Below are 25,611 nucleotides of genomic sequence, written 5' to 3' on the forward strand. Positions count from 1 at the left end.
CTGGCTTCTGTTAAGGGATTAGGAAGCTTTGAAGAAAGAGATCAACACACCCCCGGTCAGCTATGCACTCAGGGCATTCTGTGAATGCCAAAGCCTTCTGTGGCAATGTTTAAAGAGACTCACATTCCCTGCCAGAAAAGCAGAGCCCAGGACTTAAGCATGGGGTCCCTGGGAGTGGATCTTAAGAGGGCAGGATATAAGGCTGAGTAAGGGGACATTTGTGGCATGGTGCACTCTCCCGTGACGCGTGCATTACCTTGGTAAAAGCATCTGAAGCCATGGCATCAGCCTAGCTCACAGCAACCTCAAACTCCTGGGCTCAAGTGATCCTCCTGCCTCAGCCTCCTGAGTAGCTGGGACTACAGGCATGCGCCACTATGCCCAGCTAATATTTTCTATATATACTAGTTGGCCAATTAATTTCTTTCTATTTAAAGTAGAGCTGCGGGTTTCACTCTTGCTCAGGCTGGTTTCGAACTCCTGACCTGGAGCAATCCACCCGCCTCAGCCTCCCAGAGTGCTAGGATTACAGGCGTGAGCCACTGCGCCCGGCCTAGGATGATGAGATTTTGGCATAACCAAGGTGGGACCACTTCACTGTCAGGAGCAAGTGGCCGCCATTACCACAACGACCAGCAAGGACAGAGTGGCAACCAGGGTGTGCTGACCAGTAGTGACCTTAGGCAGTGGCTCATAAACCTCAGCATTCCTACAGGGGGGTACGGCTGGGCAGTCAGCAGGGGTGCTGCTCAATGGGTCTAACATGAAAATAATCAAGAATTCATGAGCAGAAGGCTGATGTCAGCCACTGCAATGGAAAACTGCAGTTCATCCAGCTCCCAGCTTTGAGCCAGTTCTCTGACTTACAGCCATGCAGTCACACATTGAAGGGAGGTTGGATGGTTCCCCCCAAGAAGGACCCTGCATTGCTGCCCCAAGTATACACAAGAAATATTCCCCATCAACGTGTATCAGGATGGCCGAGCGGTCTAAGAAATATTCCCCATCCTTCCCCAAAGGGATTTATTAGGGTACCCCCCAAACCTTCTTAGGACTGCTGGCTACAGTCTAAACCAGGGGTCCTCAAATTTTTTAAACAGGGGGCCAGTTCACTGTCCCTCAGACTGTTGGAGAGTGCGCACCGTGGGCCCAGGACAAGTCGCTGCAAAGCAGGACAGGCAGCGGTGACAAAAACACCAGGCGGGCAGGATAAATATCCCAGACGGCCGGCTTGTGGCCCGCGGACCATAGTTTGAGGACGCCTGGTCAAACGGACGGTGATACTGGGGTACTGGGGTGCATGCCATCCCTCTTAGGGAGGCGGCGACAGAAGGTGCCTTGACCCCAGTGGGCCCAGCGAGCGGGAGGACCCGCCGTGCCGTGGTTTCCCTGGTCTGGCGGGCAAGTTGGGATGCCTTCACTTAACAGCCGGCAGAACCCTCGAACCCTCGCCAGGAGGAAAAGCCATTACGGATCAAGTGGAAATTCTGGAGCTGCCCACGCCCACCCGAGACAAATCTGAAGCAAGACCACAACCTTCCTGGAACTGTAAATTAATAGCTATCAGTGCCCCCTCCACAAAGACTTGAAGGTCGTTTCTCTCACACTCCCACTCACGTCGCCTGGGAGCCCGTGCAAAAACCAGATGGCGGGCTGCTTGATTAACCACGTGGTGGCGCCCATGGCAGCTGTTTTGCAGGTGTGGGATGATCGCTGGGGCAGAGCAATGCAGCCTCTAGCACTTGGCTTGCAGCTGATGTTCTGGTCCTTTCTATCGATAAAGTGATCAAAGGCAATTTGTTTGAGCAGGCAGGGCAGCGGGCACACTCTGCCTCTGGCCTGGGCTACGTCCACTGCCCTGATATACAGTGCATGAATGACCCTGACTGCCAGGAGATTCATGGACTGTCATGCTGGTCTGATATATGAGTGACACCATGTTATTTGGACATGGGGTGGGGAGAGGGGAGGGGAGGGAATGAGTCTCTGAAACTGACATCGAGAAAAGCAGCCCAGAGAAGATCAGTATGGACAGTGGCGGCAGCAGCAGCCTCACCTTCAGGGACAGCCCATGATTGTGGACTGACGTGGGCGAAGGAAACGAGGACAGTCTGCTTCACGGATCCAAAGTGGCCCTTCTCAACATTTTAAGGACCTGAGAAGATCCAGCCTAAACAGCCAGCATCTTTTAATGTTCCTCTGAGCTATGGCACCATTGACAAAATAAGGACATCAAGAAATACTGGGAGGGAGGCCGGGCGCGGTGGCTCACGCCTGTAATCCTAGCACTTTGGGAGGCCGAGGAGGGAGGATCGCTCAAGGTCAGGAGTTCAAGACCAGCCTGAACAAGAGTGAGACCTTGTCTCTTTAAAATAAAATTAAAAAAAAAAATTAAAAAGAAAAAGAAATACTGGGAGAGAAGAGAAAAGGGGGGAATGAGGAGGGAGAGGAGGCTGCCTTAGTTTATTCCCCCAAAACACAAATAACACATTTACCTCATGTAAAAGTTCCACCCCTTCTAAATGAATTGGCGCAGGAACAGAATACTGAAAAGACATACTTTTATTTCACACTTGCAGGGGCATGGTAGCATCAGGATTTACAATGCATGAGGTCACAGAAAACGGACAAAATAAAAAGCAATTCCAAGCAAAGCAAAAGGCACACTTTCTCGAGGCCACCCACGTACTTACACGGTGCATATAATACTGGACGAAATACAAAACCAGTGCAAACAAAACACCCTGGGACCTAATACACATCAGGAACCTAATACTGACCAATATAATTTTTTAAAGTTACTCAGTTTAGATTATTGCAGTGGTAAATAAGCAACTCTTAAAAAAAAAAAAAAGTTAAACATAACACGATATTTACATCAGCAGGAAATATGAACATCTCCCAAGATTCCTAATCCTCAGGACTAAAAATAATTATATTTGCATTACTTGTGCACATTCTTTGACTAGAACAAAGAGATAAAAGGAGCTCAGCGATATCACCGGTTATGGGTCATGCTGAGTCCGTGGAGACAAATCTTCAGGTCCCTCAGTGCAACTCTGGTAAGCAGCTACTCAATGGATCTCCGATGCAAGCACCCTACACACCCTGCCAACTCACTCCAGAGACCCCCCCCACCCCGGGGTGGCAGAGACCCAATCCTCTCAGCCTGCAAGCGCCCGAGAGCTGAGGGGAGAGGGACCAAGGCAAGGAGACGAGAGAGAGGCGAGGGGCTGCAAGGGTCTTTGCACAAGAGAGAAAGAGACGAAATATTGACTATAAAACAAACTTAGATTATGTCAGAGCTAAGAGCCTTTTCAAACACCACGTCATGGAAGCAGCATGACATCAGGCTGGCTGGAGAAGCAAAACAAGCGCAGGTAATGGAGATAATCTCAGCGTGGATACGAGGAATCTGTGGCTCATCTGCTCTAGCTTACGCACTCTATTTTTTTTTATTAATTTTATGTATTTATTTATGCTTGCCTTGCACCAAAAAGATGAAGGGGACAGACGACAATGGAAAGACAGGGAAATGGCAGAATGGAGGGGAAGTGAGAGCAGCTCAGTCCGGTTCCCAGTCCCCACCGACTCAGGGACACGTACAGATTGGATTCCGGCCCCCTCATCTCGGATGAGAGGAAAGTGCATAGCTTACAAAAATCAAATTAAAAAAATATATAACAAAACTTTCCACACAGAAAGGATTATTTCAAATTAATTTGAAATACCACTCTGACTGTGTTTAGCTTAAAATGCATTCAGGCAAACAAAAAAAAAAAAAAAACAGAAAAGCAAACTGCATCCAGTGGATTTCATCTTAGTACTAATATTGTTATTGCTATTTTGATTCTGTTATATATTAATATATGTAGCAGGATAAAGTAAATAATTACATTAGATTATTAGGAACCAAAAATTTCAGTGTAAAAAGAGAAAAAAATATAAAATCAAAGAAAGTTAAGTAAAAACCTTGTCATCAGGGGGGTATATGGGGAAGCTCTGTACCTTCCAATTTTGCTATCAACTGAAAACTTCCCTAAAAAATAAAGTCTTAAAAAAATAAAACCTGTAATCTTCCACGTGAATTGGAAATATTAGTATATATTTAGGATTTTTTTTCTCTTTCTGGAAAAGTATTTTATTTCCTAGTAATATCTACTGAAACAGCTTGAAATGATGCCAGCCATGAGCAATCTAACCTGGGTGCTAATACAGCACCTAAATTGTAGTCTGCAAACATTTCCCATTAAAGAAATCAGAGCTGCTTCTTCAAGAAATTGGTTTATCCAAGTCTGTGGCAGAATATGTACAAAATAAGCCTAAAACTATCTTAAAAAGAAAAACTATTAGAGTCTCATCAAAATGACAGAAGCCTATTTTGAAGGGGCTCCAACTGGCCAAAGATGGGATATTTTGAGTATCAAAGGATTTATCACTTTGATGAATTAAAAAAAAATCGTATATATAAAAATATCCAAATTCATAATGCTACTCCCACTTACCCAAGAGAAGAGCTTATTGATCACCCTTGGAGGTTGCTATAGTACCAGCTCATTATTCTAGAAATTAATGAATAAAGTGAAAAAAATCTAGCATCTATCTTGCCTTTGCTAAAGATTTTTTCAGAGTAACAAAACAATTAAAGAGAATTCTTTGTAGAAGAACCACAGCTAGTAAATGCAGAAGAAATGATGGTATTGTTTTTTAAAAATCACCATTTTGCAGTCCAGTGAAATAATGACATTAGTCAACAATCACCGAGAAAGTTAAGCAGTACCAAAATCCAAAATGTAGGAAATTCTAAGACATACAACCCAGATAACTTGAGTAAATAAATGACATAAAATAAGAGAGAGAGAGATGTTATAGACTTAAAGACACTTAAGAAATCGGCTGAGTGCAGGGGCCCACACTTGGGAGCACTTTGGGAGGCTGAGGTGTGGGAGGATTGCTTGAGGTCAGGAGTTCGATACCAGCATGAGCAACATAGTGACACCTCGTCTCTACAAAAAATAGGAAAATTAGCTGGGTGTGGTGGTGCACACCTGTAGTCCCGGCTACTCAGGAGGCTGAGGCAGGAGGATCACTTGAGCCCGGGAGTTTGAAGTTGCAATGAGCAAGGCTGATGCCACTGCACTCTAGTGTGGGCAACAGAGTGAGACCCTGTCTCAAAAAAGAAAAAAAAAGAAACATACCACACATAATATATGGACCCATTTTTAGATACTGATTCAAACAAAAGAATTATAAAAAGATATAATTCTATAAAAAGAACAAACCAAACCCAAAACTAGCAAAATGAAGGATGAGAGCAGAGATAAACAATATAGAGAAGAGAATAACTGTGGGGAAAAATAAAACAATTAATTAGTTTTTTGAAAAGATTAACAAAATTGACAAACCTGTAGCTAGATTAAGAAAAAAAGAGAGAAGATGCAAGTAACTAAAATCAGAAATGAAAAAGCGACATTATAACTGGTGCCAGAGGAATAAAAAGGATTATAAGAGAATACTATGAACAACTGTGTACCCACAAATTGGATAAACTAAAAGATATAGGTAAATTTCTAGAAACAAATGACCTACCAAGACTGAATCATGATGAAACAGAAAATCTGAACAAACTGAATAACTAGTAAGGAGATACCAAACTTTCAAAGAAGAATTAACACCAATTCTCCTGAAACTCTTCCAAAAATTGAAAAGAAGGGAACATTTCCAAGTTCATTCTATGAGGCCAATATTATCATAATACCAAAGCCAGACAAAGACACTAAAAGAAAATTACAGACCAATATCCCTGATAAATATTGATGCAAAATCCTCAAGAAAATACTAGCAAACTGAATTCAACAACACATTAAAAGGATTATACACGATGACTAAGTGGGACTTACTCCTGGAATACAAGAATGGTTTAACATATGAAAATCAAGGCCGGGCGCTGTGGCTCACGCCTGTAATCCTAGCTCTTGGGAGGCCGAGGCGGGCGGATTGCTCAAGGTCAGGAGTTCAAAACCAGCCTGAGCAAGAGCGAGACCCCGTCTCTACTATAAATAGAAAGAAATTAATTGGCCAACTAATATATATATAAAAAATTAGCCGGGCATGGTGGCGCATGCCTGTAGTCCTAGCTACCCGGGAGGCTGAGGCAGAAGGATCACTCGAGCCCAGGAGTTTGAGGTTGCTGTGAGCTAGGCTGATGCCACGGCACTCACTCTAGCCTGGGCAACAAAGTGAGACTCTGTCTCAAAAAAAAAAAAAAAAAAGAAAAGAAAATCAATCCATGTAATATACCACATTAACACAATCAAAGGCAACACCACCTGATCATCTCAACTGAGGCAGAAAAAGCATTTGACAAGATACAACACCCTTTCATGATTAAAAAATAAAATAAAAAACACTCAACAAACTCAGAATAGAAGAAAACTACGTCAACATAATCAAGGCCATATATGAACATCATAGTCAATGGTGAAAGACTGAAAAGTTTTCTTTTAAGGTCAGGAACAAGGCAAGGATGTCCACTCTTGCCACGACCATTTAATGTAATTAGAAGTCCTAGTCAGAGTGACTAGGAAAGAAAGAAATAAAAGGCATTCAAATTGAAAAGGAAAAGGAAAATTATCAGTTTGCAGATGACATGATCTTGTATGTAGAAAACCCTAAAGAGTCCACCAAAAAAACCTGTTAGAACTAATAAATGAATTCAGCAAAGTTGCAGGTTACAAAAGCAACACACAAAAAGCGGTTGCATTTCTAAACACTAACAATGAACAATTGTAAAAAAATTAAGAAAATAGTTCCATTTATAAAAACACCAAAAAGATTAAGATACTTAGTGATAAACCTACCTAAGGAGGTAGAAGACTTATACACTGAAAACTACAGAACACTGCTATAAGAAATTAAAGACATAAACAAATGGAAAGACATCCTGTTTGAGTGGAGAAGACTTAATATTGTTAAGATGTGCATACTATCCAAAGTGATCTACAGATTCAACACAATTCCTATCAAAATTCCAATAGCATTTTTTGCAGAAATAGCAAATTCATCCTAAAATTCATATGAAATTTCAAAGGACCCTGAGTAACCAAAACAATCTTGAAAAAGAACAAACTTAGAAGACACGCTTCCTGATTTCAGAACATATTGATAAGCTACAGTAATCAAAACAACATGGTAATGGCACAAGACAGACAAATAGATCAATAGAAGAGAACTGAAAGCCTGGAAATAAACCTTTCTGTCAAGTGATTTTTGACAAAGGCATTATTTAAAAAAAAAAAAAATAGAATATAAGTTTTGGCAAGGATGTGGAGAAATTGGAACGCTTGTACACTGTTGGATGAGATCATAAAATGATGCAACTGCTATGGAAAACAGTATGAGGGATCTGCAAAAAATTAAAAATAGAACTACCACATGATCCAGCAATCCCACTTTAGGGTATATAACCAAAAAAATGGAAAGCAAGATCTGGAAGAGATAATTCACACACCCATGTATCACAGCAGTACTACTCACATAGTCAAGAGGTGGAAGCAACCCAAATGTCCACCATGGACGAACGGATAAACAACATGAGGTATATACGTATGAGGGAATACCATATTCCAGCCTTAAAAAGAAGGGAAATCCAGTCATGTGCTACAACATGGATGAACCCAAAGAACATTAAGTGAAATAATTCAGTCACAAAAAAGATAATACTGTATGATCCCACTTACATGATGCATCTAAAGTAGTCAAATTCATAGAAACAGAAAGTAGAATGATAGTAATCGAGGGCTGAGGGGAGTGGGAAAAGGGGAGTTGTTTAATGGGTAGAGTTTCAGATTTACAAGAAGGAAGAGTTCTGGAGATCTATCCCACAACAATGCGAATACATTTAACACTATCAAACTGTGTTACTGTGTTACAAACACTATCAAACACTTAAAAAGATAGTAAATTTAATGTTGTGCATTTTTACCACAATAAAAAAAAAAGGCATAATTGAGACAATCAAGAAAAACTGCTGGGAGGCCGAGGCGGGCGGATTGCTCGAGGTCAGGAGTTCGAAACCAGCCTGAGCAAGAGCGAGACCCCGTCTCTACTATAAATAGAAAGAAATTAATTGGCCAACTAATATATATAGAAAAAATTAGCCGGGCATGGTGGCGAATGCCTGTAGTCCCAGCTACTTGGGAGGCTGTGGCAGGAGGATCGCTTGAGCCCAGGAGTTTGAGGTTGCTGTGAGCTAGGCTGACGCCACGGCACTCACTCTAGCCTGGGCAACAAAGCGAGACTCTGTCTCAAAAAAAAAAAAAAAAAAAAAAAAAAAAAGAAAAACTGAACACTAAGTCTTTACACAATCAAACAGTGAAAAGAACACTTATTAAGAGGCAGAAGATCTGGCTTCTAGCCTCAAATCTCCTAACTGGGTATTAGGTGATATTCAAGAATCACTGTTAATTTCATGGGAAAAAAAGGATTCATACTGAAGTAATCTTGGGGTAAAATAATGTTTTCTAAGGTTTGCCTTACTATACTCCAGCCAAAAAAGAGAAAAGAAAGAGTGTGGGGCAGGATGGTAGAGAAAGGAAGGCAGAATAGTCACAACTGTTGAAGCTGGGTGATGAGTATATGTCAGTACAAAAAGTTTAAAACACACCAAACAAAAGAGGGAAAAAAAGGGATGGATGGATGTTCGCAATGAATGGCAGCAGGGTTAATTTATTGAGATTTGGTAACAAGAGTATCCTACTATACATGCTATTGCTCATCTCTGAGGAGCACTGCATTTTAATTTGCCTTCTTTTGTAAAAAGAAGCTGCAATGAAATTGAAAGAATGATCAAGCTTCAAGTAAATGCTTCTCATGAAACAAAGAAGGTAAATGGATTAAGAGCATTGAACAGAGGATCTCAAGAGTGCCACAGAGAGCTGCTCATCAGGGCCATATCTTGACAGTAATGGAGAAATTTCTGCTGCAAAAACATCTGCCAAGTCAGAGAATACAAACCAGGTATGAGAGGGTGTTGATGCCATTTCTCAGATACATAGGATGGACCTGCTTCCTTTAGGCTAACAGAAGGCAACCAGTCAAGCAAGGACTTCTGAGTGGATGAAGGGTACATAAGACCACAAAATCATGGTATTCAAAAAGAGACAACAATACAAGATAAAAAAAAAAAAAAAAGAAATAGGACTTGATGAAAGCTAATTTCATCAAGCCCAGGGCACTGATAAGATCTACAATCAAGAAGTCAGTAAAATAACATATAACAGGTGAGTTAAAAGCTACTAGCGGTACCCAAGAGTGGAAGTGAAATGGCACCATCTAGCCTACTCTGGTGAAATCCAAAACAAAAGACAAGTGAAGGGCAGTAGGAGTGATCTAAAAAATGGAGTCAGGGCATAAGAAAGCAAGAGAGCTTGGGAGAGTGGCCTTTCTGGGGCTAGGAGGAGTGCGAGCCTGGAGAGGGGCCGTGGAGAAGGGAGTTGGGGAACTGGGCACTGGGCCGCCGGCCTGGGCTGGGCACTTCTCCTCTTCTGAAATCCCACCATGTATTTTAAAGAAGAGCTCTCCAGGGTCCCTTCCCCCAGTCTGAAATTCTGTTTCTTTCCAAACTTGCTTCTGGGTGTAAGGATGACTGAAATATAATTGGGGGGGGGGGGAATAAAAGGAAGTCACTAAAATCTCAACTCAAAGATACTTTTTTAACTTGACTGGATGGCCTGCCATCAATATCTTGGCTGCTGCCTGGGAACAAGAAGAGGGGTCTCCAGGATCCCCCAGATCCCTGCTATATACCAGGAAGACAAAGAGAAAGTGAATAAACTCTGCCAGGCAGAACATGCAGAAGGAGACATCAACACGGGCAGAGGAAAGCAAAGCTCTGGCCACTGCTGCTTTGACAGGTCTCCAGCCCCTGCAGCAAGTAGCACGCTGCCCACCCACACACCCCAGGATTGGCTGCTCCATGGACTCTCTGGGCACCTGCACCCAACATAGTTCATAAGCAAGCCCCATGTGATGTTGAAAAATTAACATGACATTGAGCATTTACTGTGTGCATCGTGCCACAGGGAACTCATGCACCAAGACTTAACACCCACCCAACAAAACAATCTTGAGATAGATACGATAATTATCCCCATTTTAGGGTTGATGGAAACCAAGGGTCAGTGAGAGCAAGTCACTTGCCCAGTGCTGCCCAACTAGTGAGTGGCAGGCAGGTGAGCCTGTCCTGTCAGAGCAAGTTTCTTCAGTCCCTCTCCATCCCAAGTGTAAATCATCTAGCAAGAAAGCAGTGTTGAGCCCAGTAATGTCTTTTCTAGCAGGAGTGCTTATTGCCACCCCAGGGTCAAAGGGTCTCTTGCCACTCACACATGGATTGGGCCAACAGGGTAAGGGTCACTCCAAACATGTTAACAACCCCTGCCAGTTTGTCTATGGGTCTAGAGCCCAGTGGAGATGGCACTGCCATTCCCTGGCCAGAGACCAAGGGCAGCTCTTACAGGGTCAGGCAGGTGGGTTGGAAGCCACCCAACAGGAAGGACAGTCTCCACGTTCCACAGCCAGGGCCCAGGGAGGGGAGCCCCTGAGGCCCTTCCAGAGGCATGGAGTCCTACCACTCCCCACGCAAGCCTCAACTCCCCCACTGGCAGAGAGCAGACCTAACTTCTCACAAAAAAAAAAATCAAACCCAAACCTGGGGTCGGGGTAGGGGGCTCCAGTTTCCTGCCTCGTCTTCAAATGCAACAGACATCCCACACTGAAACTAGCTGACTCCCAGGCCCCGGTCCATGCAGTTACAGGGTAAACTGAAATCAGCCTTGGGCAAATTCTTTGAAAGAACATCAGGACCTAGGCCCTTGCTGGTTCTCTTCGGTTAACTGCGTTCGAATCCTGCACTCACCTGTAACAGATACAGGTGGCAAGAACATTTTTACCGGGAGGTGGAAGACCTGGCTTCTAGCCCCAAATCTCCTACACACCCAGTTGTATTGCCTCTTTGCCTTAGTTTCCTCACCTCTGAACAGGGAAAAGCAGCCTGAACCTAAGCACTTCACCCAAGGGTTGTATAAAATGAGACCAGAGAGATAACCCAAGGGTTGTACAAAATGAGACCAGAGAGATAAAACCCGTCACATTCCTAAGCAGCAGCACCATCACCTACTATGGGGCTCATTCTTCTCATCCCAATCAACCCCCAAAGACCCAGGAGCACAAACAGTTAAACAGCATCCCTCAAGGCTTTTGCTGATGGCTCCACTAAAGGTGACTCAGTAGAATCAAAGAGGAAAAGAAAATACTCTTCTCTAGTATCCAGAGGGGCCTTTTCTCTTACTGCTCTCCCAAATTACCTAGCCACACTGTCCCTTCCCCAGAAAGGATCTGGATCAATGATTCTGGGCCCCCTAAGTCCTAAAGAGGGCTTAAAAATGCTCCCACTCCTTCCTGGCTCTGCTTTCTAGAGGTGTCCCTTTCCAGCAACCCCATGTTGCAGTTCATCCCTGCGAGCTCCGCAGAAGGAGGGCCCCACTCCGTACCACCTGGAAAACAGATGCGAGTTCTCAGATATCTGATCTTACTGACCTCACAAGTGCATATAAAAAAGCAACTGGCCATCTAACCAGTCGAACTAGCTCGAACTTGCCAGGCAGCCCCCCCACAAATCACTGTGAGAGTCAGGCTTGTGTCCAAGGGTGCACTGGCAGGGCTGGGCAGGAGAGGCCAGAGGGACAAAGCAGGCAAGCGACCCTGAAGCAGGACAAGGTGGAGGGTAAGGGCAGGACGGAGGTGAGCAGGGCAGGGCAGAGGCGCACAGGGTGGGGCGGTTCAGGAAGCCCGCTGCAGGATGAGCTCCGTGATCTCCGCCCGGCTACCCAACCTCATGGGTATCCCATAGTAGGCTGTGCCTGGGCTGACATATACGAATGTAGCCTGGGCCACTTGATAGAGACCAGCAAAGAAGGGGTTCAGGAGATAGGCTGCCACGTTCAAGGGGAAGATCTGCCCAGCATGCGTGTGCCCGGAAAGGATCAGGTTAATGTCTGGCCGAGCCTGGAGGGCTCTCTTGGCGGCCAGGGGCTGGTGAGCTAGCAAGATGATGGTGTGGTCTGGGCCGCAGCCCTTCAGGGCCTTGACAAGATCCATGCCATGGCCAGAGTAGTGCAGGATGTCTGCTTCGATATCGTCCACCCCGGCCAAGCAGATCCAGCCATCATCTTCGCCGCCACTACGCCGGGTCCCTGTGGCGGAAATCTTCACGTTCTCGTTGTGAAGGGGCTGGACGCCCAGGGATTCCAGCAGCGCAAACCAGTTGCTGACATCTGACGTGTAGTACTCGTGATTGCCTGTGACGAAGTAGGTGCCGAGGCGTGAATGGAGCTGGCCCAAAGGAGCGACAGCTGTCCGCAGGACCGAGGCTTCCGAATCGGAGAGGTCGCCCACGATCACAGTGACGTCCGGCTCCAGTGCGTTCACCATGCTCACAAACAGCTCCATCTTTGTCCTGCCTACCGTGGGGCCCAGGTGGATGTCCGAGAGGAGCACGATCTTGAGGCTGTTCATAGACGGGGGCAGCTGGTCGATGGGCACCTGCACGGTTCTCACGGCGGGGGGCTGGGCGGCATTCAGAAGCCCTGCCACGCTGAGCACGGTGGTCACTGCCACGGCCAGCGCGGGCCTGAGCGCCAGCTTCCTGGTCTTGTCAAGACTGCCCTCGACCCTGCCACTGCGCCAGGCCAGGAGCTGACAGGCTTGCTCCATGCCGCTGAGGATGCAGAGGAAGAAGACCATGATGATGTAAGCGCCCAGGCAGGAGTAGGCTGCCAAGGAAAAGAGGTAGGGCTCCTCGGCCACTAAAAAGAGCATGGTGAAGAAACTGGAATGGGCCAGGGCCAGAAATGCCAGAACGGCCACCTTCCAGAGCTGAAAACAGGTTGACTCCGCGGCTGGGGAGTGGCAGAGGTTGCTCACTGTGCTACGCCAGATGTAGAGAGAGCCAATGAGCATGAGCGAGTTGACAAACAGGGCGAGCTGCAGGCGAAACAGCCAACGCCAGGCCCTGAGCTCAAGGCTCTCGGCTAGACAGGAGCGGGAGACGATCATGGACACGAAGACAGTGACAGCAGCCAGGGCGGCCTTTGAGCCCAGGGACAGCTGCCTGAAGACAGCCATTGTCTCTGCTCCTAGAAGGGTCCCCCACCGGTTCTGTGCACGCGGGCTCTGGAAATGAATTCCTTAGAAAGGACAGTGGCCAAGGAGAGGTTTCCAGGTCAACTCCGCCTGCAACCAGGAACCGGCATCAGCTTTGTGGGATATTAGAGGGTCCTTATCCCCATTCAAAACCTGAAAGCCATTTACATCTGCCCAACCCACCTTGAATCCAAGCCACTCAAATACCAGGCACTTGCTAGCTGAAGTTTATTACTCAAACACAAACACACAGGGTGGGGATGGGATAGGCAGTTTTCAGGGTGTTTTTTTTTTTACCATGTTTTTTTTATACGTTTAAAGTTTCTCCACAAAGAGCATGCACTTCTTTATAAGAAAACATTATTCTAAATCAGAGGTTCTCAAAGTCTGGTCTGGGGAGACCCCCTTTTGGGGGTCCACTTAGTCAAAATTACTTTCCTAATAATACTAGGCCATTGCTGCTGCCTTTTCCATTCTCTCTCATGAGTGTGCAGTGGAGTTTTCCAGAGACTGTGTGACATGTGATATGACAACAGACTGAATGCAGAAGTAGACATGAAAATCTGTCTTCTCTTAAGACAGACATGAAAGAGATTTGTAGAAATGTAAAACAATGCAACTCTTCACCCTAAAATTTTGGGAGAAACTGTTGTTTTTCATAAAAACATAGTTTATTAACATGTAATAGATTTATTATTTCTTAATTAGTAACTATTTTTAAAATTTCTCTTAATTTCTAGGACAGTTAAAGTTTGAGAACCAGTGTTCTAAAGATATGCAAACAAAGAAATAACAGAAAGCTAGGCTGCTGGTATCTTTCTTTTAATACTTCTTTTTTTTTTTTTGAGACAGAGTCTCATTTTGTTGCCCAGGCTAGAGTGAGTGCCAGGGCGTCAGCCTAGCTCACAGCAATCTCAATCTCCTGGAATCAAGTGATCCTCCTGCCTCAGCCACCTGAGTAGCTGGGACTACAGGCATGCCACGGCTAATTTTTTCTATATATAGTAGTTGGCCAATTAATTTCTTTCTATTTATAGAAGAGGCGGGGTCTCGCTCTTGCTCAGGCTGGTTTCCAACTCCTGACCCTGAGCAATCCGCCCCCCTCGGCCTCCCAGAGTGCTAGGATTACAGGCGTGAGCCACCCCGCTGGGCCTCTGATATCTTTCTTCATCTCTAGGCACAGCAGCCTGGGAGGCACATCTGACATTAGAATTCCAGGGGTGATAAAAGCATTTACGTGTGGCCACAGGTATGGCAGCCACAGGGCATCCACCCAACGACACTGCACAAGACTGATGAGCTAATATCACCCTGAAGGCTGCCCCATCCACCTGCTCCCCATCCATAAATCTTTAATCTCTCTCCCAACTACCCCCAGATAATGGTTAAGATCTGACTTTTCCCCACCCGCCTTACCCTGCCACTGTTCTGAACTATTCCCCAATCCCACCTTTACCAGTGGTTCTCGCAGCTGGCTAGCTCTGACCCCCACGGCTCCTCCAGGCCTTCCTGACAAGAAAACTCTGTCTACCAAAAAAAAAAAATCAAACTGGGGCAGGAGAACCACAGATGGTGTGGAGAGGGAGTAGCAGGTACTCAATTTGAGGTGACCTTTTCCCAAAATGAAAACACGTTCGTTTGGCAGGTATTTCCCAAATACTTGAAATTTTCAACCTTTGTTTTAGAAGACTTTTCTTTGCCCTAGGCAAACTATCAAAGAAGTATGTAACTTACAAGTCTACAGGCTCAAATTTCACCATCTGGTACTTAAAGCGAGCCCCACACTCGGGCCACCTAAACTCTGGAGGACCAAAGTTGGCTCGCTAAACGTGCAGAGGAGAAGCTGGGCGTTTCGATGGCCCCCTCTCCTTTCCGCAGGTGCGATGCCAACCTCCCCAGGCGGCCGCCTCAGCTCGGACAGGTGCAGCGAGGCTGTCCTCCCTCCTCCACCAGACGTGCACGCCCCCGCACCTCAGCCGCTCGCCTAGCCAAACCTCCCTCCATCCACGCTGCCGGCCCCCTGCGACCTGCCCCTTCCCACCCTCAACCTGGGCTGTCAAACCCTCAAAGCAAACGGTCCCCCTGAATGCAATGAAAAACAAAAGCCAAAAAGCAGGCGGCGAGGAGTGGGGACAAGGGAACGAGATGTCTGAAAAGGGGGATCACCCCCAAGACAAACAGTCCAACGTTCCCATTGCAGGGGCCTCTCCTGACCCCGTTTTTTCTCCTTCCGGAGCGCTCCGCAGAGCACCAACAGGCAAAGCAGGGCGCCCCAAGCCGAGGCGCCCTCTAATCACCCCAGCAACTCAGAACCCCCCTCCCGGAAAGCCAAAGTTGGAAAGGGTTAGGCGCACCTCACCTCAACCCCTCGGTAGGTACACAGATAGGGAAGCGGGTCCAAGGGGTAAGGGCGACCGGAGCGGAACACACTGACGCCCCAGCCGCCGGGACGGACGCGCGCCCCGCCCGGCCCGCCCCCGACGGGAGGGCCGGTCCACTGCCTGCGCCCCGCCGGTGCCTCCCCGCGGGGGCGCCCAGGCTCTCAGGCTCGCAGGACCCCAAGCGGCCGTGGCCGCAGCCCGGCTCCCCCGCACCCTGTCCCCTCGCAGTGCGTCCCCGCGCCGGGGGGCCCAGAGACTTACGCGCAAGCCGTGCGCACAGCACAGCAGCAGCGGCGCCAGCAGAGAGAAGCTGCGAACCCGAGCCCCCGGCATGACCGCCCTGCAGCCCCGCGGCTCCGCAGTCTGCGCCCAGGACAGCCGCGCCGCGTCACTTGACTAAGGACCCGCCGCCTGGCGCCGCCCCTCGCCGGCCCGGCAGCCGGCCTCGGCGCCTGCTCCGTGCGCCCTGCGCCCCGCGGCGGCGGAGCGGGGCGGGCTGGGCGGGGCGAGCGGGGCCGCGCGCGGCCGCGTGACTCCGGGGTAGTGTTATCTGGACCCTGCCAGCCTCTGCCCGAGGGAGACAGCATCTCGAATGGCGAGCGGGAGGCCCCGCTGTCAGCACCTCGATAACGCGCCCGGGGGTTGGACATTGACTGGGTGCCCGGAAGGGGGAAATTGATAACGAAACTTACTTGGACTAGATCGAATCTCTCGCCTCCTTTGCGGGCTCTTCTGAAAACTTTAAACCAGGGGTCTGCAAAGTGCGGTCCCTGGACCAACCATATCGACATCCCCAGGAACTTGTTAGAAATGCAAATTCTGGGGGCCCCTGGCAGAAGCTCCAGATATCTGTGTTTTTACAGACTCTGCAGATTATTCCCATACACGCCAAAGTTTGAGAACCAACTGCTCTAGGTTACTGATGAATTTAGGGGTATGGTTCAACTGCTGCAAAATTATTCCCAATACCTGCCCCAAAGCACCAGGGTCTGCAGAATTTTAATTTCATCTTTGGGTTTTGAGTGACAAGAACTGCAACATCCCCCATCTTTCGGTTTTGCATCACATTCCTGTGATGCAGAGAGGTCTGTCAAAGGTCATGAAATAACATTATTTTTACATTCGGGAAAACGAAAGGTCTCCGTGTGAGTTAACTTATCCAGGGCTTCTGGTTACGACAGAGCTGAGTCTAACGTTAAAATCTTCTTCATGGACCAGAGCGGTGGCTCACACCTGTAATCCTAGCACTCTGGGAGGCTGAGGCAGGTGAGTCCGTTTGAGCTCAGGAGTCCAGACCAGAACAAGAGCGAGACTAAAAAAAAAAAAAAAAAAAAAAAGCCGATAGAAATAAATTATCTGGACAACTAAAAATATATAAAGAAAAAATTAGCCGGGCATGGTGGCGCATGCCTGTAGTCCCAGCTACTCGGGAGGCTGAGGCAGGAGGATCGCTTGAGCCCAGGAGTTTGAGGTTGCTGTGAGCTAGGCTGAAGACACGGCACTCTCGCCCGGGGCTATCTTCCTGGCTGCTTTCCTGCACTCTCTGAAAATACCGCCATACCCTTACTGTGCAAGATTTAGCTTCAATGGAAACTGAGTTTCAGAGGAAGAAACTTACAGGGCAATTGCTTTTTTGTATATGTGTGTGTGTGTATAATTTATTTATTTGTTTTTTTGAGACAGAGTGTCACTTTGTTGCCCAGGCTAGACTGAGTGCCGTGGCATCAGCCTAGCTCACAGCAACCTCAATCTCCTGGGCTCGAGCAATCCTCCTGCCTCAGCCTCCCGAGTAGCTGGGACTACAGGCATTCGCCACCATGCCCGGCTAATTTTTTCTATATATATATATATTAGTTGGCCAATTAATTTATTTCTATTTATAGTAGAGACGGGGTCTCGCTCTTGCTCAGGCTGGTTTCGAACTCCTGACTTCCAGCTATCCGTCCACCTCGGCCTCCCAGAGTGCTAGGATTACAGACGTGAGCCACCGTGCCTGGCCTATAATTTAAATTTTTTGCCAGCTTTTTTGAATTCTAATTAACATACCCATAAAAGTTGCCCATTTAAAATATTTTTGAACATTTCACTTATTTTGAAAAATGAAAATGTATAGTTAAATTATGCTGTCTATTGACAAAGACTCTCTCCTTGTCCAGAATTTAGTTAGGCTACCTTGAGCCCTCTTCTCAACTGGGCTTCAACTTTGGCACTCCTAGTTGGTCTTATTCTTGCCAGGCATCACCCAGTCTTAGCAAAAATCCTGCTAGGTCAGTTTAGGGAGAATGTCCCTACCCTTGTTGTTCTCCTCTTAGTAATTTTTCACCCAATGATCCCCATGCTCTGCTGGTTGGCTATAAATCCACAGCTGTCTGTGCTGTACTTGGGGTAGAGCTGTATTACTCTCCGCTACTACGATGGAGTGACTCCTCTTGCCCAGTCTTGAACAAAGTCTCCCTTACCACTTTAACAAGTGTCAAAATAATTTTTTCTTGGCCAGGTGTGGTGGCTTATGCCTGTAATCCCAGCACTCTGGGAGGCCAAAGCGGGAAGATCACTCAAGGTCAGAAGTTCGAAACCAGCCTGAGCAAGACCCAGTCTCTACTAAAAATAGAAAGAAATTAATTGCCCAACTAAAAATATATAGAAAAAATTAGCCAGGCACAGTGGCACATGCCTGTAGTCTCAGCTACTCAGGAGGCTGAGGCAGCAGGATCGCTTGAGCCCAGGAGTTTGAGGTTGCTGTGAGCTAGGCTGATGCCACGGCACTCCAGCCCAGGCAACAGAGTGAGACTCTGTCTCAAAAAAAAAAAAAAAAAAAAGAAGAATTTTTTCTTTAACATTATTTTACAGTGTGTGAATCTTCTAAAAACCTTAAATTTTTCATACACACTGGGAGTAATGACTATAAAAGTCAAGAATAGTGGTTATTGTAGGGGAAGGGCGGGGGAGGGGTGTGTGTGCAGAGATTGGAACAGGGCCCCTAGAGACAGCAACAAAGTTTTGTTCCTTGACCTGGAGAGTGGTTTCAAGAGTGTTTGCTGGGCCGGGCGCGGTGGCTCACGCCTGTAATCCTAGCACTCTGGGAGGCCGAGGCGGGCGGATTGCTCGAGGTCAGGAGTTCAAAACCAGCCTGAGCAAGACCCCGTCTCTACCAAAATATAGAAAGAAATTAATTGACTAACTAAAAATATATATACAAAAAAAAAAAAAATTAGCCGGGCATGGTGGTGCATGCCTGTAGTCCCAGCTACTCGGGAGGCTGAGGCAGTAGGATCGCTGAGCCCAGGAGATTGAGGTTGCTGTGAGCTAGGCTGACGCCACGGCACTCACTCTAGCCTGGGCAAGAAAGTGAGACTCTGTCTCAAAAAAAAAAAAAAAAAAAAGAGTGTTTGCTATAACATATCTACTCGGGAGGCTGAGGCAGTAGGATCGCTGAGCCCAGGAGATTGAGGTTGCTGTGAGCTAGGCTGACGCCACGGCACTCACTCTAGCCTGGGCAAGAAAGTGAGACTCTGTCTCAAAAAAAAAAAAAAAAAAAAAGAGTGTTTGCTATAACATATCCCATTAAGCCACGTATTTGTTTTGTGTTGTTTTCTGTATCTGCTTTTAAAATAAGTTAAAAATTCTTTTTTACCGTTAACAAGTTACCAAGTTATTTTTTACTTTTAAAAAGTTAATGTTGGTTTGTACCTTGCTGTTCCAAAAACCTTTTATATTGTATAACAAAATAGCTAAATTTCCATTTATTGATTCCTTTCTCCTTCCCCATTGGACCTTTTCTGGAGAGACAGAAAGTATCAGTCACTGGCTTTCCTTTCTCAGGCTCTTCTCATGCCTAGAATACCAGCTCCCTCTCCTTGCACTGTGAAGTCCTTCCCAGGATCTGCAAGTCTAGTCCAGTACTAAACAGCAGCTCTGGAGGCAGCCACACTGAGTTGCAATTCCAGCTCTGCTACAGACTATCTGTGTGCCTGATGGCAAGTTACTTAACCTCCCTGAGCCTTAGTTCCTTCGTTGGTAACATAAGGATAATAATATCAAATTCACTGCGTAATTGGGGGAGTTGCCAAAGACCATGACTATAAGATGCTTGGCATATAGGAAATGTGAGTGGTGAGTAAGATGTGCAACGTTTGGTGTATGGACACGCTTGAAGCTCTTACTCCAGGGGGGAGGGGGGCATGGCAATATATGTAACCTTAACACTTGTAGCCCCATAATATGGTAAAATAAAAAATAAATGTTAGTGGGACAGCTAATGAAATCAGAATTAGATCTGTAAGATAGATAATACCCTTCATCAATGTTAATTTCCTGGTTTTGATACTGGCACAAGGCCTAAAGATTAAATAATAATTTTATATTAATTTATTGACTTTGATAACTCTAATCTGGTTATATAAGAGGATATCCTTGGTTTTTAGAAAAGGGCATGATCTTTGCAACTGACTCTCAAACAATTCAGAAAAAAATGTGGACAAAGAGAGAGAGAGAGGAAAAAAATGGTATTCCAGAGCTGGTATTCCAGGCATGAAAAGAACCCGAGAAAGGAAGGCAAATGTGGCAAAGTATTAACATGTGGGAAATCAATGAAGGAATTCTTTGAACTGTGTTTTCAACTTTTTTTCTAAATCTGAAATTATTAAAGAATGAAGTTTAAAAATTAGTAATAATCCTTAGTACGTGGGAGATTGAACTTTTCCCACTTTCTTTCCCAGCCTGTAGATTCAAGGTTATAATATGCAACGGGCATTTTTAACTGAATTGAGGCAGAAGGAGTTTAGAGCAGGAGTTGGCACACTAAGGGCAGAGAACCAAATGTGGCCTGCTGCCTTTTTTTTTGCATGGGCCTGCCAGCTAAGAATGGTTTTTACATTTTTAAATGCATGGGGGAAAAAAATCAAAAGAATAATATTTTATGACATTTGAAAGTGATATGTGATTCCAGTGTCAGCGTTTATAAATAAAATTTTATTACAACACAGCCACCTCCAACCCTCTACATATTGCATATATGGCTGCTTTCACAGAGTAGGGTAGCTGCTATAATATATCCTATGCAGGGAGCGTAGGGCCCACAAAGCCTAACATGTTTATTATCTGGCCCTTTATGGTAGAAGCTTGCCCAGAGAGTGTAGATCAGGGTTTGTTTCCGAGATTTTAGTGCTTGACTTTGTATTGAAGTTGAAATAGCAATGGTAGTAATAGCCATTGTTGTGCTGAGCGCTTCACCAGGAGTGTGTCAACTATGCCTCCCGATCCAAATGGCATGCTGTGATCCACATTCACAGATTAGAGAATCGAGGCACAGAGGATTTAAACAACTTGACAATAGCCACTGAGATGGGAAGAGGTAGAGTCTCTACAGCCGCATTACCTGACGTTAGAGCCCAAGCTACTTTCACTTGGCCCTGCTTCTGCCTGTGCTTCACTTTTTAGTTCCTGTTCAAATGCACACATAGAGTGTGCTGGGATGCAAAATCCCTGATTCTGGGGGATATGAAATGACCATGAGATGGCTGTCACCCTGTAGGGACTCGCCAGTGAGAAAGATGGCCATAACTAAACGTGATGCATGCCCCAATACAGACCAGTGCTTCTCAAAGTGTGGTCCACAGACTAGTGCCACAAGATAAGGAGAAATTCAGATGAGACACTTAGAAACTTGCAGCAATTTGAGAAAGTAAGTTTGTCTGTTGAATGTAATAATTTTTAAAAATGGGGGCGAATTTCAGGTGTCTATTTTTATTTCATTTTTCTAGGAATTTATTTTTATTGTATTTTTACAGAAGGATCAGTCCTTAATAGATAGGAAGGAACACTGATAACAAAAGAAACAAAACTGATCCTCCACCAAAGGTGGTTTGAGAAGCATACGGTAGCGTAAGAACACTGAGAGGGAGAGAGAGATGCAGCCCCAAAATCACAAAGGAAATGCTGGCTTTTCTGTCATAACGGGGCTCTATGCACAAATTAAGAATCAATCTTAACCCCTTCATCCTATTTTCCTTTATAGAGTTTTCTTATTTAGTAAATTTTAATTCATCATGTCAGGTCTGACTTGTTTCTTAGTATAAAATTTTTACCTAATTTTACATTTCTAATATGTTTTTTTTTTGTCAGTTCCAAATTTTATTTCATTAACTTAAAAGGTGAACAAAGTGTGTATTTCAAATCTCCTTAAACTTAGTTATCTGAAACATACATTTACATAGAAGACAAACAGATACAGGATTTCAAGTAGCTTATTGTATAGTCCATTGTCCATTTAAAAATATTCTTCTTTCCATGAAAACTCTACATTGAAAGACAAAAAATAAAAAATCTTTACTGCATAAAAGCTAGATGCAAAGTTCTGATGTAGATTTATTTCATTGTCAACTCTGATGATGATGGGAGGCACAAGTGTGCATAGTTCAATAAAATCATGCAAACAAAGAGCTTCTGTTTCTCTCAGATAAAAATTAGAAGCCTCCATTCATGTCTCTTGGAGTACTATCAGATAAATGATGCTCATACTAGGTCACTTCTTCTTTCCTTTCCCTTTTTTACTTCCCTCTCCTTGCTGAAGACTTTGGTCACCAACTCCTGTTTTTTGTGTCCTTGTTTTTAGTCTAGGTATCATTTCCGCTGCATACAACATTACTGACTTATGTGACAGAAACTGTACAAGACAGAGGCTGCCATCTTCCTGTTTAAGCTGAACCCGGACTCTGCCTTTGTATTGGACATCACGATTCCATTCTCTAGAGTACATTTTATTTTTCTCAAGAAATACATTAAGTCCAACTGCTGAGCATATATCTTGAATCTCTGTAGCTGTAGGATTTTCATCAGCCTTACTGATGGGGATCTGCCTTCCCTCTGTGATGGTCTTCTTCTTATTTAAATAGGCAGGATAGGTGCAAATAAACCTGTCCTGGTCGGCCAGGGACCATATGGCTACACAAGCCACCCTCACAGATGTCCACCCGGCGCCTGCACAAGACTCCCCTCTAATACTTTTTAAATGCCATAAGAATTATTGTAATTTTAAATAGGTTTTAGGAGTCTTAAGTGACCTATGTTAAAAGCAAGAAAAAAAAAAACCAAAGTCTCCACTAAAAAGACAATTAAATGTGATATGTGATCCTGGATTGGATCTTGGACCAGGAAAAAAAATAGCTGTACAGCATTATTGGGACAGTTAACAAAAGTTGCATATAGACCATGGATTAGAAAATAACATTGTATCAATATTAAATTTCCTAATTTTGATAACTGGTACTGTGGTTATGTTCTTAGGAAATAAAGCCTGAAATATTTAGGAGTAAAGGAACATAATGTCTATATCTTACTCTCAAATGATAATGGTACTATGTCTATACTTACATATATGTATAATTATACATCATATATATATACATGTATATGATGAGAGAGCATGTGATGAAGCAAATAAAACAAAATGTTAACAATTGATGTAGTAGGTATACAGAATCCTTATAGCAAAAAATAAAAAACTGAAAATAACAAGGTCTCTGGCCTACAAATGTGGACAATTGTGCTGAGCAACAGTTCCTTAGCCTTCTCAAATGTCTGTAAGCTTTCTGACACAGAAAGTCGTAAAACTCATGTCCTGGGGTTAAATTGTGCAACCAACTGATGGGTATGGTGATGAAACAATAAAAATATAAAAATTGTGAAATAATGAAATAATCACCTAACAGTGTCCCCACAGGTCCCCATAAAAGCTGATAGCTGTGTATCAGCTATCAACAGGGAGGACATATGGCAGTCATGGGTTTCGAGATGTCTGTGTCCCTGTGTTTGCCCTTTCAGGAGTTTGAGGTATCTGAAAGCATATAATGCCCTAAGTAAGGCCTGCTTTAGGGGAAAAAAATTGTTTCAAACATTCTTCTTTCCTATCTTCTTTTTATCACCTTCTATCATCTACCATGGGCATCTGCTTCCCAGGGTCTCCCAGCTGCTTCTTTGCAGGGTTTTTTCTTTTTCCTTGTCATGTCTGATCTATCACCAGGGCCTCTTGTTTCTTCTTTACCTGGACCCTCTCCAGATGTAACCCACCCTCTCTGTTTTTATAGCCACATCTGCATCTGTGGCTCACTTCTCTGAATGGTCACAGTAGTTCTCCATAGCCAGATCAAAGGTTAAAACTAGACATGGCTGGAAGAGCTGCTTGATTTGACACTCACCCTGTTGGCCCACCGGTGTCTTAGGTTTTACTTAATTACTGTAGTTGTCAACATGTACCCAGGGGAAGTTACACAATCTGATTTCCAGTTTCTACTCAAAACCCGAAGGTCTGGCCACACCAGGCCCAAGGTCCTATGAGATAACAATACACCAGATATATGTATTGGGACATTCTTTAGGCAGAATAGGTCCCTCCAGTTAATGACACTCTCCATCTGATTCACTTCAATTTTGATAAATCCTGCAGCAGGCCCCAAGATAGATTTAAATTGGCAACTTCTGGGGCAGAAAGTCTCAGTGGTAAATTTGACCCCAACCTCTATAATTGCTGTACCAAACATCTTGCTTGACTCTCTAGTCACCTGCCTCCTGAACCCCAGGCTGCCTCTCCACCACAGCTGCCCCTGCAGCACATCCGCCACCCAAAGCCAACTATATTAGGTGGGTACAAATGTTTAGGTTACGTATATTGCCTTTGCCCCACCTGAGTTGGAACTTCAAGCATGTCCATCCCCTAGCCAGGCATCCTCAAACTACGGCCCGCAGGCCACATGCTGGCCGCCTAGCACATTTATCTTGCTCCTCCAGACACCTCTGGACTCACTGGAATGAAGCACTGTGCTTCCCAAGTGCCTGCCAAAGAGGCTAGGTGGTGTATCCCGGAGGGCAGGCAATTTAACTCTACTACGCAGAAGCACAGTGCAATGGAAGAAAAGAGGAGGGAAAGAGTGTAAATAAATTTCCTCTCCATTTCTCCCTCTCATTAACTATTTGAAGGTGAGGTTTCTCTGTATCTCCTGTCCAGAGACATTCCATGTGGTCTAGTGGGTGCACCAGCCAAGAAACCAGCTCTCTGTCTTCAAAGTTGTCATGAAGCAGTAGCCTGGACAATAACACGTCACTTTGCATCACTTCTCACCCTTCCCTGCCTCATTTCCCTTCTCACCCTCATTGTCATGGACCTCCCAAAGAAAGGAGTAGCATTTCATTCTTGCCACAGGCTCTAGTTTCCTAGGGAGCCCACCCTGAGACAATTATTTGTTCAACACAATGACATTTCCTGTATGCATTTCTTGAGCTTTCTCCAACCCACAGTTTGGGGGACGCCCTTTCTGATTTTGTTTTTAGGACTATAGATCCCCAACTCATCCCCAGTTCAAACTCTAGATTTAATAGCTCTTTCTTTTTCTGTTTTTGAGACAGAGTCTCGCTTTGTTGCCCAGGCTAGAGTGAGTGCCGTGGCGTCAGCCTAGCTCATAGCAACCTCAAACTCCTGGGCTCAACCGATCCTGCTGCCTCAGCCTCCCGAGTAGCTGGGACTACAGGCATGCGCCACCATGCCCAGCTAATTTTTTCTATATATATTAGTTGGCCAATTAATTTCATTCTATTTATAGTAGAGACGGGGTCTCGTTCTTGCTCAGGTTGGTTTCGAACTCCTAACCTTGAGCAATCCGCCCTCCTCGGCCTCCCAGAGTGCTAGGACTACAGGCGTGAGCCACCTCGCCCGGCCATTAATACCTTTTTCTTAATGAAGCAATCACTGATTGCATTAGCTGAAGGAGTTTTTTCCTTCCAGAAATTACTGGTTTTTACTTCTAGAAATTCCTGCAGTGCTCTACCTACATCTAACTTTTGACATTTATCTGTCTTGTTCTGTCTTATCTGTAGGCTCTTTATGTTCTGTGCTTTAATTCAGGCCCTCACATTTTTTTTATGGGGATCACTTCAGGGATCTCCCGTACTGCTTCGTGGCCTCCAGCCCCATCCTCCTCTTCCCCAGTCAAGCCTTTGCACATGTTGCACCCTCTGCCAGCAATCTTTTTGGGCCTCA

At 45.2% G+C, this 25,611-nt stretch overlaps 3 protein-coding genes across 3 annotated transcripts in view; all 3 read right to left on the reverse strand.

Annotated features, from left to right (window-relative positions):
* The window catches only part of GLB1 (galactosidase beta 1), a 100,051-nt gene extending 83,997 nt beyond the window's left edge, over positions 1 to 16,054 (reverse strand). Inside the window, exon 1 of the mRNA XM_076006008.1 lies at positions 15,843 to 16,054. Coding sequence (XP_075862123.1) covers positions 15,843 to 15,914 — 72 coding nt within the window. The 5' untranslated portion in view covers positions 15,915 to 16,054. The remainder of the gene's footprint in view (positions 1 to 15,842) is intronic.
* TMPPE (transmembrane protein with metallophosphoesterase domain) lies at positions 8,695 to 15,641 on the reverse strand. Its single transcript, XM_012769178.3, has 2 exons — positions 15,560 to 15,641; positions 8,695 to 13,290 (listed from the first exon to the last, which is right to left on the reverse strand). Exon 2 carries the CDS (start codon positions 13,180 to 13,182, stop codon positions 11,839 to 11,841), a length of 1,344 nt encoding a protein of 447 aa, XP_012624632.1. The 5' UTR covers positions 13,183 to 13,290; positions 15,560 to 15,641; the 3' UTR covers positions 8,695 to 11,838.
* A 6,043-nt stretch (positions 16,055 to 22,097) lies between the features above and the next one.
* LOC105873900 (signal recognition particle 19 kDa protein-like) lies at positions 22,098 to 25,576 on the reverse strand. The gene is made up of 2 exons (XM_076001588.1): positions 25,485 to 25,576; positions 22,098 to 22,537 (listed from the first exon to the last, which is right to left on the reverse strand). Exons 1-2 carry the CDS (start codon positions 25,574 to 25,576, stop codon positions 22,105 to 22,107), a joined length of 525 nt encoding a protein of 174 aa, XP_075857703.1. The 3' UTR covers positions 22,098 to 22,104.
* Between the last annotated feature and the right edge of the window lie 35 nt (positions 25,577 to 25,611).

The sequence above is a fragment of the Microcebus murinus genome, chromosome 1 (assembly GCF_040939455.1).
Source record: "Microcebus murinus isolate Inina chromosome 1, M.murinus_Inina_mat1.0, whole genome shotgun sequence".
Lineage (NCBI taxonomy): Eukaryota > Metazoa > Chordata > Mammalia > Primates > Cheirogaleidae > Microcebus > Microcebus murinus.

Excerpts from the sequence above, each read along its gene's own strand:
- LOC105873900 (XM_076001588.1), bottom strand. The coding sequence starts at position 25,576 with ATGTGCAAAGGCTTGACTGGGGAAGAGGAGGATGGGGCTGGAGGCCAC. Across the intron at positions 22,538-25,484 it reads GTGATCCCCATAAAAAAAAT|GGTGGCTTGTGTAGCCATAT; the intron begins GTGAGGGCCTGA and ends GACATCTGTGAG.
- TMPPE (XM_012769178.3), bottom strand. The coding sequence starts at position 13,182 with ATGGCTGTCTTCAGGCAGCTGTCCCTGGGCTCAAAGGCCGCCCTGGCT.